Raw genomic sequence first — 14,157 nt, 5'->3', positions numbered from 1 at the left:
CAGTCTTCTGGTTAGCAGTCAAATGCCTTAGGCACTACGCCACCAGAGCTCTCAGGAAAAAGCAAATCAAAACCACAATATATTACCTCACACCCACTAAGATGGCTACTGTCTGAAAAAGTGGAAAATAAGTATTGGTGAGGATGTGGAGAAAATGGAACCCTCATGCTTTGCTGGTGGGAATGTAAAATGCTGCAGCCACTGTGGAAACCAGTTTGGTGGCTCCTCAAAAAGTTGAACACAGAACCACCATATGACCTAGCAATCCCAGCCGTAGGTATACACCCAGAAGAAGTGAAGGCTGAAGCACAAACAGAAACCCGGACACCAGTGTTCATTGCAGCACTTTTCACAATAGCCAAAAGGTGGAAACAACCAAAATGTACATCAACAGATGAATGGATAAACAAAATGAGATGTATACATAGAGTGGAGTGTTATTCAGCTACAAAGAGAAATGAATTTCTGAGATGAACCTTGTAAACATTATACCAAGGGAACAAGTCAGACAAAAACGACAAATATGTCATGGTCCTACTTACATAAAGCATCTAGAATAGGCAAACACATGGAGGCAGAAGTTTCTGAGTGATTACCAGGGGCTCGTGGGAGGAGGGAATGGGAGTTATAGCTGAAGGGTACTGTGTTTCCGTTTGGGGTGACACAAGAGTTTGGGAAATGGATTGCAGTGATGGTAGCACAACATGGTAAATGCAATGACTGTCACTAAATTGTACACTTAAAATGGCTTAAAATGGCAAACATGTTGTTATATTTGTTTTACCACAATAAATTTTTAAAAAGAGCAGCAGCAAGGGTGGTGATAGGGAGGTGCATAAGGGGGCCTTCAGGGTGTGAGTTACATGCATGTGTAATTTTATCAAACGTACACTTAAAGATAGGTATTTTTTTATGTGATTATACTTCAATAAAACCTCTTTAGAGTGAAAAAAAAAACCTAAAACTTATAAGACTTAATAGAGATTTAAGTAATAATGGTTTGTGTATTTATCAAAACTCATAGAGTATATGGTCATAGGTATAGTCCTGTTCACTTCCCCATACCTGATCACCTTGCCTGGCTACCTATATATCCTCTTGTAGACTAATGTTTGTTACTACTGATAGTGCCGGATTGAGTCTGTAATAGTATTTACTTTTGTTGTCTGGAACTCTTGTGCACCTCTCTTTTTTTTTTTTTTCCTTTTGCTTAGTGATATTGTGCACATCCCCCACTTTTTGTATATTGCCTTTCCCTTCATCCAAATTAATATGTGCCTCTTACCTAGTTAGTAATTTTCCCTCCACTCCCCTCCCATCCTTGGTAACCATCAAAGAATATTTCTTCTGTGTGTAAACCTTTCCTTGACTTTTTATTATAATGCACTCATATAATATTTGTCCTTTTGTGATTTGAACTTCTTTCATTCAGCATAATGTTATCTAGGTTCATCCATGTTATGAGGTGTTTTGCAAACTCATGGTTATTCTTTAACGTTGTGTAGCATTCCACTGTGTGTATGGACCATAGTTTGTTTATCCATTTATCCATTGATGGGCACTTAGAGCATTTCCATCTCTTTGCTATTGTGAATAGTGCTGCAGTGAACATGAGCATACATATATCTATCCATGTCCCAGCTCTACTTCTTTAGGATATATACCTAGTAGTGGGATTGCTGAATCAAATGGTATTTCTATTTCCTACTTCTTACAGAAGTGCCATACTGTTTTTCACATAGACTGCACCATTTTACAGTCCCACCAGTAGTGAGCTCAGGACCATAGCCCTGGGAGAATATCAAGGTCAATTGGCATAACATAGTCCACAAAGGTAATGTTCTACATCCTACTTTGGTGAATAGTGACTGGGATCTTAAAAGCTTGTGAGTGGCCATCTAAAATATAATTACTGGTCTCCCCTCATCTGAAGCAAAGAGGAATGAAGAAAATAAAAAATGCATTTAAACAGTCCAAGGGACTAGTGGACCACATGAACCTCAGCTTACATGACCCTGAGACAAGAAGAACTAGATAGTGCCTGGCTACCACTGCCAACTACTCTGAAAGGGATTACAATAGGAGATCCTGGATAGAATGTGAGAAAAATGTGGAACAAAACTCAAAATTATTTAAAAAAAAAAAAAGGCTTACTGGTCTGATAGAGACTAGTGGAATCCCCAAGACTATAGCCCTTACTCAGCCTTCAAGCTTAGAATTGAACTCATCCTCATGGGTTAACTAAGCCAAACAACAGACAGGCCTATGGGGTGAACAATAATATCAGAGAGCTACATACTACTTAGAACAGTCAACCATTTAAGATCAAAAGAGCAGCATTTGCCCAGGGATGAAGCTTAGAAGGCAGGAAGGGATAGGAAAGAAGGACAAACGGAAAAGGTAACCATAAGGAGGAAGTGGAAAGAGTGCTATTACATTGTGAAGATTGCAATCAATGTCACAAAAAAAAATGTGTATGAATGATTGAATGGAAAACCAATTTTCTCTGTAAACTTTCACTCAAATCACAATAAAAAGTTTTAAAAAAGCCTCAGAGTAGTACTTTTATGAGTTGTACATTTCATTACACATAAATTTTACTTTTAAAAAAAGGAAGGAAGGAAGGAAGAAAAAGAACTGTAAACAAATATTGAATTCTTTTTAATGACCTAATGTTGAAGTTATTAGGGGTGAAGTGTACTAATTCTGCAACTTACTGTGAAATGCATCCAAAACAATGGAATGAATGGATTGAGAGATGAATGGATATGTTATAAAGCAGATATAGAAAAATATTAATTGTAGAATCTGAATGGTGGGTGTGCACTGTACAATTATTTCAACTTTTCTGTACATCTGAAATTTTTTAAATTAAAATGTTGAGGGAAAACATCTAAAGAAAGGAGGAAGAAGAATTCTCCCCCATTTCTTTATGACCATAAATGGTGGCTTTAGCCCATTGAGGACCCATACACAGTAGCAGCAATCAGCAGGAGACAGACATCCAGCAGAAGTAGCAGCAGTTCCTGGTGGAGGTATCCCAGAAGATAGCAATGCCCAGTGGGAGCTGGTGGTGCTGCCCAGGCAGAGATGGCTTGGGTGTGATCCCTGGAGAAACTCCCTCAGGAAGCTTAGGTAACAGAGACACCAGCCAGTAGCTAGAGCTAGGGCAGGAACAAAAGGACATGGTGGCTGCTATGCACTAGATGTCAGGACTTATTTGTGGACACATGTGAGACCTACCCTGGGGTTTGTACCGTCGTGTACAATCAAGCTGTCACTTTCACTCTTTGGCATTTCTGTAAATCACAAATGTCTAAGGCACTCACCACTAGAATCTGAAGCAATCTGCTGTGTTTGGCAGGTTAGGCTGAAGAAAAGTTTTTATACTTCTAGCTAGGGTCAGACTTTTTAGAAACATTTTCCAGCATTACATTTGCACTCGATGAAGAGAGAAGGAAAATGCAAGTCAATGAAACAAATCTTACCATTTGCTTCAAGTTGGCATCTCTGTTTATCCATGTGGCTGCTCCTCTTAATTAAGACACAGACACTGAAAAATGGAAGAATTTATATTTTCTCCATCATGCCTGTAGGATCAGAGACATAATGCCCAATGAATTGGTCCATGTCCAGGATTTCCTTGATTACTAGGGAGTGATCTTGGGGAAGGAACTTTCATTTTCCCCTTAGCACTCTATCTAACCAAATATACAGCGAATAAACAACACACAGCCTCCCACAATCATGATTCCCTCTTAATGTCTTTCCAGGGTTTTACTGATATTTTGCTGGAAAGAGTTATGCATGGCGGAGCCAACATTACAGGATTCCAGATTGTCAACAATGAAAACCCTATGGTTCAGCAGTTCATACAGCGCTGGGTGAGGCTGGATGAAAGGGAATTCCCTGAAGCCAAGAACGCACCACTAAAGGTAATGTTCTCTACCATGTTGCATCCTTAGGCCAGCTTTTCAAAGTATCTCAGGATCGCCTGTGTTCATAGCCATACTGTGATCAAGTGGTCTTCCCTCAGGAATGATTCAAGGATACTAAAAGGCAACTACAGGTGATGCTACCACATTGGAAACTAAACTGCCGAATAAAGCAGCTATTGAGAATGATGTCTTTAAAAATCCAGTGTTTGGGAATAAGTTAACTTAATTTTTTAATGAATTTCGTTTGTAATCTGCTCATAGCAGTTTACAATATTAGAAGAACCTGAGCTAGATATAGGGTGGGGGCAGTGGGAATAGGTAAGGAAGACTGATCGCCTGAAACAGGAAATTAGATTTTACATTATTTATGTGGTTGCTTTGTGTTAATAAGTTCCATGAATCTCAGTGCACCCAGGTGAATTAGGCTCTAGAACAGAGTGTGTGTTGCCTATACATATATTGAATGGAAATGTTTCCCTGCCTGCAAAAATATCTTTAAATATAATTAGATTACCTAGGTTGCTCATTTTCCTGAAATCAAGATAAGAATGTTAAAAGCAGAAAGTCATGCTTAAAGTGCACACATTTTTCATATGTATTCCCGTATGGATAGAAATCCTGTTATTTAAAAATCAGGAATTAAAACAGATAAATTAGGGGGAAAGCTACTACTCATGTTACACAATGGATCCTTCAAATGTACTTTTTAAGTAACTCACTCCCTCAGTGCATTGAGGTAAGAGCTTGTTTTCGAATATGAAACTAACTTGAAATTCTTCCTTCCTGATAAAGTGAAAGTACCCCTGTGATACAAGATGAGGGATCAAAGTAGAGTCAAGACCCTTCCTTAGAAAAGGAAAAAAAAAAAAAACCCTGCTTTCTCATGATTCCAAGGTACCCATCCTCACATCCTTCCTCCCTGGCAAGAACAGAATAGGGGAGAATAATGGAGAACACAGACCATAGAAGAGACACATCTGGATCACCTCTGCAGGGTCACCCTGCATGGGTCACATCAGAACACAATATAAGTGGGACCTTATTTTATACAATTGGTATATTCTAGAAAAAAAATGTGAGTTCAATATTATTTTTTCATTAATTTAGGCCATTTACTAGTTACGTGGTAACCTATGGTTATGGTGAAACATGCTAGATTTTCCCAGGAAGTCCCATTTTAAAACATTCTGTCCCCTGGTCAGATCAAGTGTTCTAATTTGTTTCAGTAAATACGGTCACAAGCTCTATGATGAATCCTTTGTAATTCAAATGTTCTTATGCAGTAAATTGATACTTATCCTCTGTTTTGGTTCTCTAGTGCCGCTAGAACAGACATACCACAAATGTATGGCTTGAGCAAACAGAAGCTTATTCTCTTACTGTTTAGGAGGCTAGAAGTCCAAGTTCAAAGTGCCAGCTGGGTGAAAGTTCAAAGCTAGGAGCTTGGTGAAAGCCCCTTGACCTTGGGCTTTGGCTCTGCCCCTTTCTCCCAGCCCACTGAAGCTAAAGGTGTCTCTTCACTCAGGTAGCTGCTGCTTGCTGAGGCTGACAAACCTAAGGTCAACAAATAAAATGGTACAGTCCCAAGATTACCAAACAACATGGCAGGCAACTAGTTCAAGTCTAGAGTCCCAAGATCGGCAGACAACATGGTAGGCTACTGAATGAAGACCGGGCTACGTGCAGGGTCCAACCATGCCAAAAAGCGCCAGAGACCTTTCTCAATGCTTCTCCTTATATACTGGAAGCAGACCACATCCCTAAGGCAGCTACTCAGCTGCTCCAGTAGATTCCACATGAGGTTGATTACCAGTCTCATCACGGGGAATAACTACATCCAGCTGCCCAGCCACTCAAAACCAGGCCCAGCCAAGTTGACGTACAACTTGACACAATTGACACACAACTACTACATCCTCTAAATCTAAATCTGCTTATTTAGATTTTTATAAAACTGCCTGTCCACTGCTTTGCCATCCTTAGGCTCACCAGGTAAAAAGTGGAAAAAGGGAATTCATTTATTCAATATTTTAGGGGGTGCGAGGCAATACAAGATGTCAGGCACTATGTTAGGCACAAGAAAATGAACAAGGGTAAAATGTATGAAAAGGGCACTGAAAAGCAGTTTATGCTTGCTCAGAAGTTGTAGAGAAGACAATCTCAGCTCTGGTTTATTCATTGATAACTCATGGTTTTATGATGTAACATTCTAAGAACATGCTGAGAAGAACTCTTCAGGCTTATAAGTATTTCACATAACTTAAGGAAATGGAATATTTAAATAGATGGTTACACAGGGGCAGGAATGCGTAGGAAGGAAGGACACAGAGAAGAGATAAGGTAACTACAGGGAGGAAGTGGGAAGACAGCTGTTGCATTGTGGGGAACTGCAGTCAATGTCATGAAACAACATGTGTATGAACTGCTGTATTGGCAAATGAATTTGTTCACTAAACTTTCACCCAGATCACAATAAAAATTTAAAGAATAAAAATGAAATAGATGGTTACAACTTTCAGATTACTCTTGCTTAGTACTACCACTAAAGAACATTGCTCTGTATATATCTGACAACAAGCCTACTTTAAAAAATTGATGTACAATATTTTTGACTAGGATATAAAATTGCATAGAGATGAAAATCCTGATGCTTTAATGTGTTCTATGTATTATGAACGTTTCCTTCTGGGGCTTTTTTTTTTTTTTTTTTTGGCATGCCCAAGCATTGGTTACTAGAAGCTGAATAAAGTAGAAAATTAAATAGCTCTTTTGGCATGGCTTGGACTACATTAAGACTTCTGACAATGCAGCCAGCTGGAAAGAGGCGCACAGTTTGGCTTTACATAGAGATAGAATGGGCAGACACAAAGATCTTTCTTCCTAAGAGAACATATGCCCCGTTACAGTCATAGTTGATGATCTTCTCTTGAAAGAAAAGTTACATGAGAAAAGTCAGACAAACAAAATAACTGTAAAGATGACAATGTATTCACTCCCAATTTTATTAGGTAGGACATACTAGAGAGAGAGAGAACCCCTTCAGCACATTTTGCTACATTAAAAAAAAAAAGTATTCTATCAGTATTTATTACCCCTTCAAAACAGGAGCTCACTTATTTTAATCATACTTTGTTGACTCATTTAATGCAAAGATATCTACTATTTCAAATTGTAAATAAACAAATCCCTTGTATTAAGTGACTGGCCTCATCCCTAATAGAATGTATCAATATGCCCAAGGAATGGAAAGTAACTGTTCTTGCCTGAAAGAGGTAGCATCATGAAGTATTGCCATGAATTGTCAATGTTATCAGATTTAAAACTCAATAATAATTGTAATTTTCTACAATTGAAAACCAGCTTTGGTTTGTGTTCCCCCAAGGAAACAAAAACAGATTTATTGCTGGCCAGGGGTCCTAGTTCGCCAGAAACTTGGTCCAGACAGAAATGATTAATGTTTCTCTCCAAATTAATTTCAAGCTGTCTAACTTAGCTATTTCCATTTTCCCCTAAGTAAATACCAGATCTGAATTGTCTAGTACAAATGCCAATAACCCAGTTTTGCTTTAGGATGCACTGTTTCCTCTCCAATCCACACATGACATCCTTTAACGTCACACGTATTTCTTCCTCCATAAATGACCTGGCCTTTTAGTAGTCACTCACTCAATATCAAACACGCAACTGAGAGCAAGACAGAATGATTTTCCTGAGCCATTTGATCTTAATAATCTTAACATGTGCATGCATGAGGTAAGAGGCATCATTCCAGAATGACTCAAAGTCAAGCTTGCCCAGAGAAATCTCTTGATTCTAATAATTAAGAGAGTGACTTCTTAGAGCAAGAAGTGCAAATGAATTAAAATCATAAGGAACAAGGAAAGTCTTGGGGGTGTCATTTATCATGATCTCTTCTTTTGCATGCATCCATTTCAGTATACATCTGCATTGACGCACGATGCCATACTCGTCATAGCTGAAGCCTTCCGCTATCTGAGGAGGCAGCGAGTGGATGTGTCCCGGAGAGGCAGTGCTGGTGACTGCTTAGCAAATCCTGCTGTGCCCTGGAGTCAAGGAATTGATATTGAGAGAGCTCTGAAAATGGTAAAGACCACAATGGGTTATTGGCATGGGGGGGCCTAATAAAGACACAAAAAGATGAAACCTCTACATTGAGGAAAGATACGCTAAAAGGTATAGGATCTGAGTCTACAGAATCTCAGAGTGCACAGCGAAAATGAACGTGGTTTTTATTTATCAAAATCTAGAAATCTAAGCCTAGGAGATTCTTCCTTGAAGCTTAAAAAGTGATGAATTTTGGGCAAAAGAGTATTTAGTCTTGTGCTGCACTGTGGGGAGTAAATGGAACTCAGACCCCTCAAAAGTTATGAGTTGAACATGTAAATAGCTTCAAAAGATTCAAACTTTCCAAAAAAAATGCTTCTTAGGAGAGTTGGGATGGTTTATAAGAAGCTCTGAACTTCAAGGTAGATATTACAAAGGAGAACAGCATCTTCTAGCTTCTCAGACAAAATATTAGCCTGGATGGACCATGGAACTGAGCCAGTGTGATAGTATTTCTGTTATCATAAAGAACATTTATACTCATCTACATTGTGATAAGCATGAGCATGATACATCTTTAGGCCTGCTTAAGAGGCTTTTCCCGAATGCCTCAAAGAAAACGCCAAAAAAAAAAAAAAAAAAAAAAAGTACAAGGAATCAATGGATAGACAGTCACATAAGTCACTTGTTTTCAGTATTTACTGGGAAGGAGATCATTTAAGGCTTCAAGCAGTGTCCTTTGAACAGATTCCTTTATTTATATGAGGAGCAACACCCAGTCATTACAGCTTTCCAAGCAAGACCGCTTTCCTGATTATTTTGCTTTATGACACATGTGCCTACATGCATTAAGACGAGCCTCGGAGAGTACAAGAATCTCTTATTTCTAGTTATTTAATTCTCCTGATACTTGGGGCATCCACATAAACAAAGAGATAGGCAGTGATAATTCTGTGCACAACCGAGCAACAAAGAATTTATAGCGGCTTCATAGAGTACATCATTTTGTGTAGTTGGCTCTCTTACTGCTGCTTTAAATTCACCAAGTTGGAAGTATTCAATCAAAAGGGATTAGTAGCCCCTGTGTCTCTCTCCAAGAAAGAGATATGACTCATTCTCCCATCATGCAGATTTTTATGTCATTATGTCAGTTCCCTAACAAATGCCCTAAGTGTAGTTTTATGGAGGTAGCACTGCACGATTTTGAAAAGCAGTTAATTAAATTCAACCTTCATAGCTGTTACAAGATTTGTATTGTCAGGTGAAACATAATGATGAGTGAAATATAAAACTCCCAGAGAGTGAATCAAAAAATGTTTTCATCAACAAAGCCTTAAGGGGCAAGAGCCTGCAGTGCCTCCAACTGACTTCCCATTCTTGACGCAAAAGAACTACCTTCCCCAAATAGAAATTCTGACTACCAGAATAAAGGACAAGAAATTAATATGGCTAGGAAGAATTAGATTGATAATGCCATAGCACAGAAAAGTTTCTGCATGTCTAACTCATTGATAAAACTCAATCTCTAAGCCAGGTAAATGACCTTCCTCCCTAAGCCCTAATGATCAAACAAACAGTCAACCAAAAGGATACTTTACCTCCTTCTACAAGGCCAACCTTTTCCTATTGTTCCAGCCAGGCTGGAAACAGCAATCTTTTCTAAAACCAGAAGGTATCTTGGGATGAATGTTCAGTAAAACGCCACTATTCAGAGGGACTGAAAGGGAGGCCAGTCTGAAATACTAAATGTTTTATGACGTTAAAAGAAACCTCATTTTATTTGCATTAATTAAAAATGAGATTGCATGACGTAAAAGCATCCCTCATTGTGACCAGCACATAGTTGCTGCTCAGTAAATCATTATCTTCCTTCAAAAAAGTCTGGCAAGCAAAATCAATACCTGATGGAGCTCCTAAGGGGCCTTTTTTTAAAAATGAATAAATAAGCACATCATTCATTCAATAAATATTTATTGAGTATCTACTACTATGTATCAGGCTCCATGGGAAGTATGCAAAGATGAAATCAAATGAGAGGAGCTCACATTTAAATTGTTAATATGGAAACAAATGTTTTTAAAGATCTTAAAGCATTCTCATCACAATCTGCAAATAGTGCAAGAATCTGCCTCAGCATGGTCTGCCGAAAAATCGATCACAGATTCTAAGGCAATGAGACTTGTCTGCTCATTCAATAAATGTTATTGAGCACCTGCTCCATCCCAGACATTGTTTTAGTTGCTGAGGACACAGAAAAAGAATGTCTCTCACCTCAAGATGATCCTAACTTAGTAGAGGAGACAGAAATACGTAGACCATGAAAACATTGTGGTTAAGTTCTACACAAAGTGCCATGGGAGCCCAGAAGAGAAACACCTAACTTAGATTGGGGTGAGAGTTAGGGGAAGATGAGTAAAAGAATGCCAGGTGGAATGGCGGGAAACTAACACTGACATTCAATCCAGACCATCCTTAAAAATAGACTTCTTTCCAAGTGGGAGCTCAATTCTGCTCCTGCCCACCAAAAGTTCTGATCATAGAGTCTGGAATCTCTCTCTTGGACATACCTAGACTGTTGTCCAGTTTGTAGATCATGTTCAAAGAGGCCAAGTCTGCAGAAACATACAATTCTTATGGGGACATGAAGCCCTTGATATTTTCAGTAATGAAGGATTTCTTTAATAAGAGTCTATGCTAGTGGCTCTGCCCTGCCTAATCCAACCTACTGGATAAGTAATCTCTATCTCAACAAAAGTATTTTCTTTAACTAGAAGTATGACATCACGTCCCTCAAAGCCAGAGCTAACAATGGTGCTGAGGTTTATTTGGTCAATAGTACAAATCACCTTGTCTTTAGTAAGTCCCATTGGACCACCTTTCCTCAATAGGAATTCCACACTCTCTCTTGGAAGTTCATCCCACTGGTAGTGAGCAAGACCCTTTCCTTTCAAAAAACATTCCCTAATATTTGACATCAATTTTCCCTTCTGCTACACAAGCCCATTACACCTCTGATTTGCTTAACGCTTGTCACTTTCAATCAATATGTGATGAAATACTATTCCATCCTTTCATCCTAGGAAATCTAACAGATTTTTTTTTTAAGCAAAGTCTTTAACCCTTATTTGCCAGATGAGTAATGCAGGTGGGTAAGGATAATGAGTTATATTCATGGAGGTTCCTTCATGCAATGCCCCTGCACTGTGAAACAGGTAAAGAAACCTCTCCATTCAATACAGATAACCTCTTATTAGCTTTAATACTAGGGCAAGACCCAAGAACAATCATGACATATATGAAGTCCAAATTTGGCATCCCAAACAGATGTCCAGACTATTTCAGTACATCTGTCTTTCTTATCTAGTGCTCCATACTCCTGACCACTTAGACTTAACAAATTTCATCAGTCTAAGGTTTATCCCTCCATGGCCTAGCTGGGCAAAGTTAAATAAGAGGAAAAACTCATCCCTTTTACAGTGGTGTCTACTAAATGTATAATCTTCCCAAAAACCAGAACTAAATTCATCTTGATTAATAATTATTATTAATATAGGTAATATGTATTGCAACATACTAGGCACTTATTACATACAAGGCACTGTTTTAAACATCACATATGTATTAATTTGTTTGATCCTCCCAACAACTCTAAGGGATAGGTACTACTGGGATTTCCCATTTTACAGATTAGGACACTGAGGTAAAAAAGCATTAAAGAACATGCCCCAGGTCATACAGTTAGTAAATGATGGAGCTTGGATATGAATCCAGGAGCTCCAGAGCCCATGTTACTGGAATAAGACTCTGTTCAGATATTTGGAACACTAAGGTAAAATACAGCCCAAAAGACTGCACAGTTTAGAAGAATGCTTTACCCTAGTTAAGGGAATAAGCTGAGAAAAGACAAATGGTAGAAATTTCAGGCCCCTGAAGAAGTAGTTCTAAGGCCTTCGTTGTATCACATAGGTAACTGCCTAGCACACCCACTCAGACTCTGGGGAGGAAACAAAGATCTGTGCAGATTTGATCTGGTGGGTAGAATTCAATGACTCAAGTTAAAAGTTCCCCAAGATTCCTTAAGGGGTGATCATGGCTTTGTGGCTATATTTTGGCTCATACAAACTAAAATATTATGCATAAAATGATACGATATCTTACATTTGTTTCAAATTATTGGAGGGGGCGGAGGGATGAGTGAGGATATAGACATTCCAAGATTAGCCATATGTTGATGACTGCTGGCACTGTATGATGTATACATAGGTGTTTATTATACTTCTATCAACCTCTGTGCATGTTTAAAATATTTTATAATAAAAAGTTAAAAAATAAAGTAGGTACTATTCTCTTCATCCCCTCCCACCCCAAAAAAAGTTCCCCAAGATTCCAAGATCAGTCAGTAGACCTCATCTCAGAGACCTAGAAGATAATAATGCAGAGAATTTTAAAATTCTCCATTTTCCCTTTCCACCAGGTGCAAGTACAAGGAATGACTGGAAACATCCAATTTGACACCTACGGACGTAGGACAAATTATACCATCGATGTATACGAAATGAAAGTCACTGGCTCTCGAAAAGTAAGTAACCGAAACAGACAGCCAAAGAAGTCTCCAAGGTACCAGCCCGCAAATGCAAGAAAACAAGTGTTAGGAGGCACATGCAAGGCAAATCCCCACACATCAGTTTTTCCCTTCTGCTCAGTGGGGAGTATAGATAGGAGGTGCAAAGTTGTTTGGCAATCAAAGTGTTCCATTGACGTATTTCAGAAGGACTATTTTTCTCTGGGGCTGTTCCTATAAAAGTGGAAGTCTCACGAGTTATTAACAACTTCCTACAATAAAGGGAAAGAATCACAAATGCTGCAGCATGTTGTTATTTAAGCAGAAGCTGCTGAGATACGTATAGTTTTAGCAAAAGAATTGGAAAGTAGGTATCTTTCCACTTAGTCAACTCACCAACTGAAAGGACTGGTCAAAGTCTCTTTCTATACAGCTGAATTTTGTCACAAATTTTATAATTTTATAACTTTGCCTCTGTCATACTAATAATTGAGTTAGGCATGAAGAGGAAATTTACTGGTCACTTGTTAAAGCCTCACAGAAGGTAAAATATCTTAGGTCATTTCTACACAATACTCACTGATTCCTCACCCACTCCCAGCTTTCCTACAATTCAAAGCCAAGTATTTTTTTCTGCGACAAAGACAAAGTTTGATTATCCTCCAGTGTGTTAAGTGATTGTACAAAATATGGTAGGGGTGAGGTGCTAGGAACCCTGGGGGTGAAGGAACAGCACATCTGTGTGTGGTGGTGGTGACGTCCAGGTAGGGGTGGGTGAGACAGAGGAAGATGGGACATCAATCCTTGTAAATCTCAAGCTACTTTAAAAATACATTTAAGTTTCATTCTACAACAATGTTGCATTTCATGCAGTATTTTTGAGGGAAAAATAGGCAACCAGGTCAAATGTCTGATTTTTCTAGGCTGGCTACTGGAATGAGTATGAAAGGTTTGTGCCTTTCTCAGATCAGCAAATCAGCAATGACAGTGCCTCCTCAGAGAACCGCACCATAGTAGTGACTACTATTCTGGTAAGTGTGGGCAAGGGCAGATGGCCTTCTGTTTCCTGAAAAGCGTTGTTCAGACAAGTGGGAAGATCTCAAGGTCAAGCAGTGAAAACTTCCAACAGAGCAGCTCAAGAAGCTCTCAGAGTATCTTGCCATGATGTCACTTTTAAATAAGAATAGAAATTTGGAACAGTTCAGATAGAATTCATCTTGTACACACCTGGTTCTCTTCTATACCCTCCACAGCACAAATACTTCATCCAAACTTGAAAACTAATCTTTCACTTTGGAAGAGGCAGTATTGTGTGATAGAGTAGATAAAAACAAAACCCATCACCACTGAGTGGATTCTGACTCATAGCAAACCTATGTTGTTGTTGTTGTTATGTGCTGTCAAGTCGGACCCGACTCATAGTGGACTCTTCCTTGGGTTTCCGAGGTGGTATCACTATGGAAGTGCGTTGCCCAACCTTCCTTCCGAGGAGTGGCTGGTGGGTTTGAACCACTGGCCTTCTGGTTAGCAGTCAAGTGCCTTAGGCACTACACTACCAGAGCTCCCAAGCAACCTTATAGGACAGAGTAAAAC

At 38.9% G+C, this 14,157-nt stretch overlaps 1 protein-coding gene across 1 annotated transcript in view; it reads left to right on the top strand.

Moving 5' to 3' along the window:
* Window positions 1–14,157, top strand: part of GRIA3 (glutamate ionotropic receptor AMPA type subunit 3) — a 359,162-nt gene that overhangs the window by 241,498 nt on the left and 103,507 nt on the right. The window contains exons 6-9 of the mRNA XM_007953365.2: window positions 3,774–3,935; window positions 7,875–8,042; window positions 12,478–12,582; window positions 13,488–13,595. Of these exons, the coding sequence (XP_007951556.1) occupies window positions 3,774–3,935; window positions 7,875–8,042; window positions 12,478–12,582; window positions 13,488–13,595 (543 nt within the window). The remainder of the gene's footprint in view (window positions 1–3,773; window positions 3,936–7,874; window positions 8,043–12,477; window positions 12,583–13,487; window positions 13,596–14,157) is intronic.

Source organism: Orycteropus afer, unplaced genomic scaffold, assembly GCF_000298275.1.
Source record: "Orycteropus afer afer isolate SDZICR_OR568_19922 unplaced genomic scaffold, OryAfe1.0 scaffold00388, whole genome shotgun sequence".
NCBI lineage: Eukaryota > Metazoa > Chordata > Mammalia > Tubulidentata > Orycteropodidae > Orycteropus > Orycteropus afer.
Note: the sequence above shows the minus strand (reverse complement) of the source record. Positions and strands in the feature narration are given on the sequence as shown.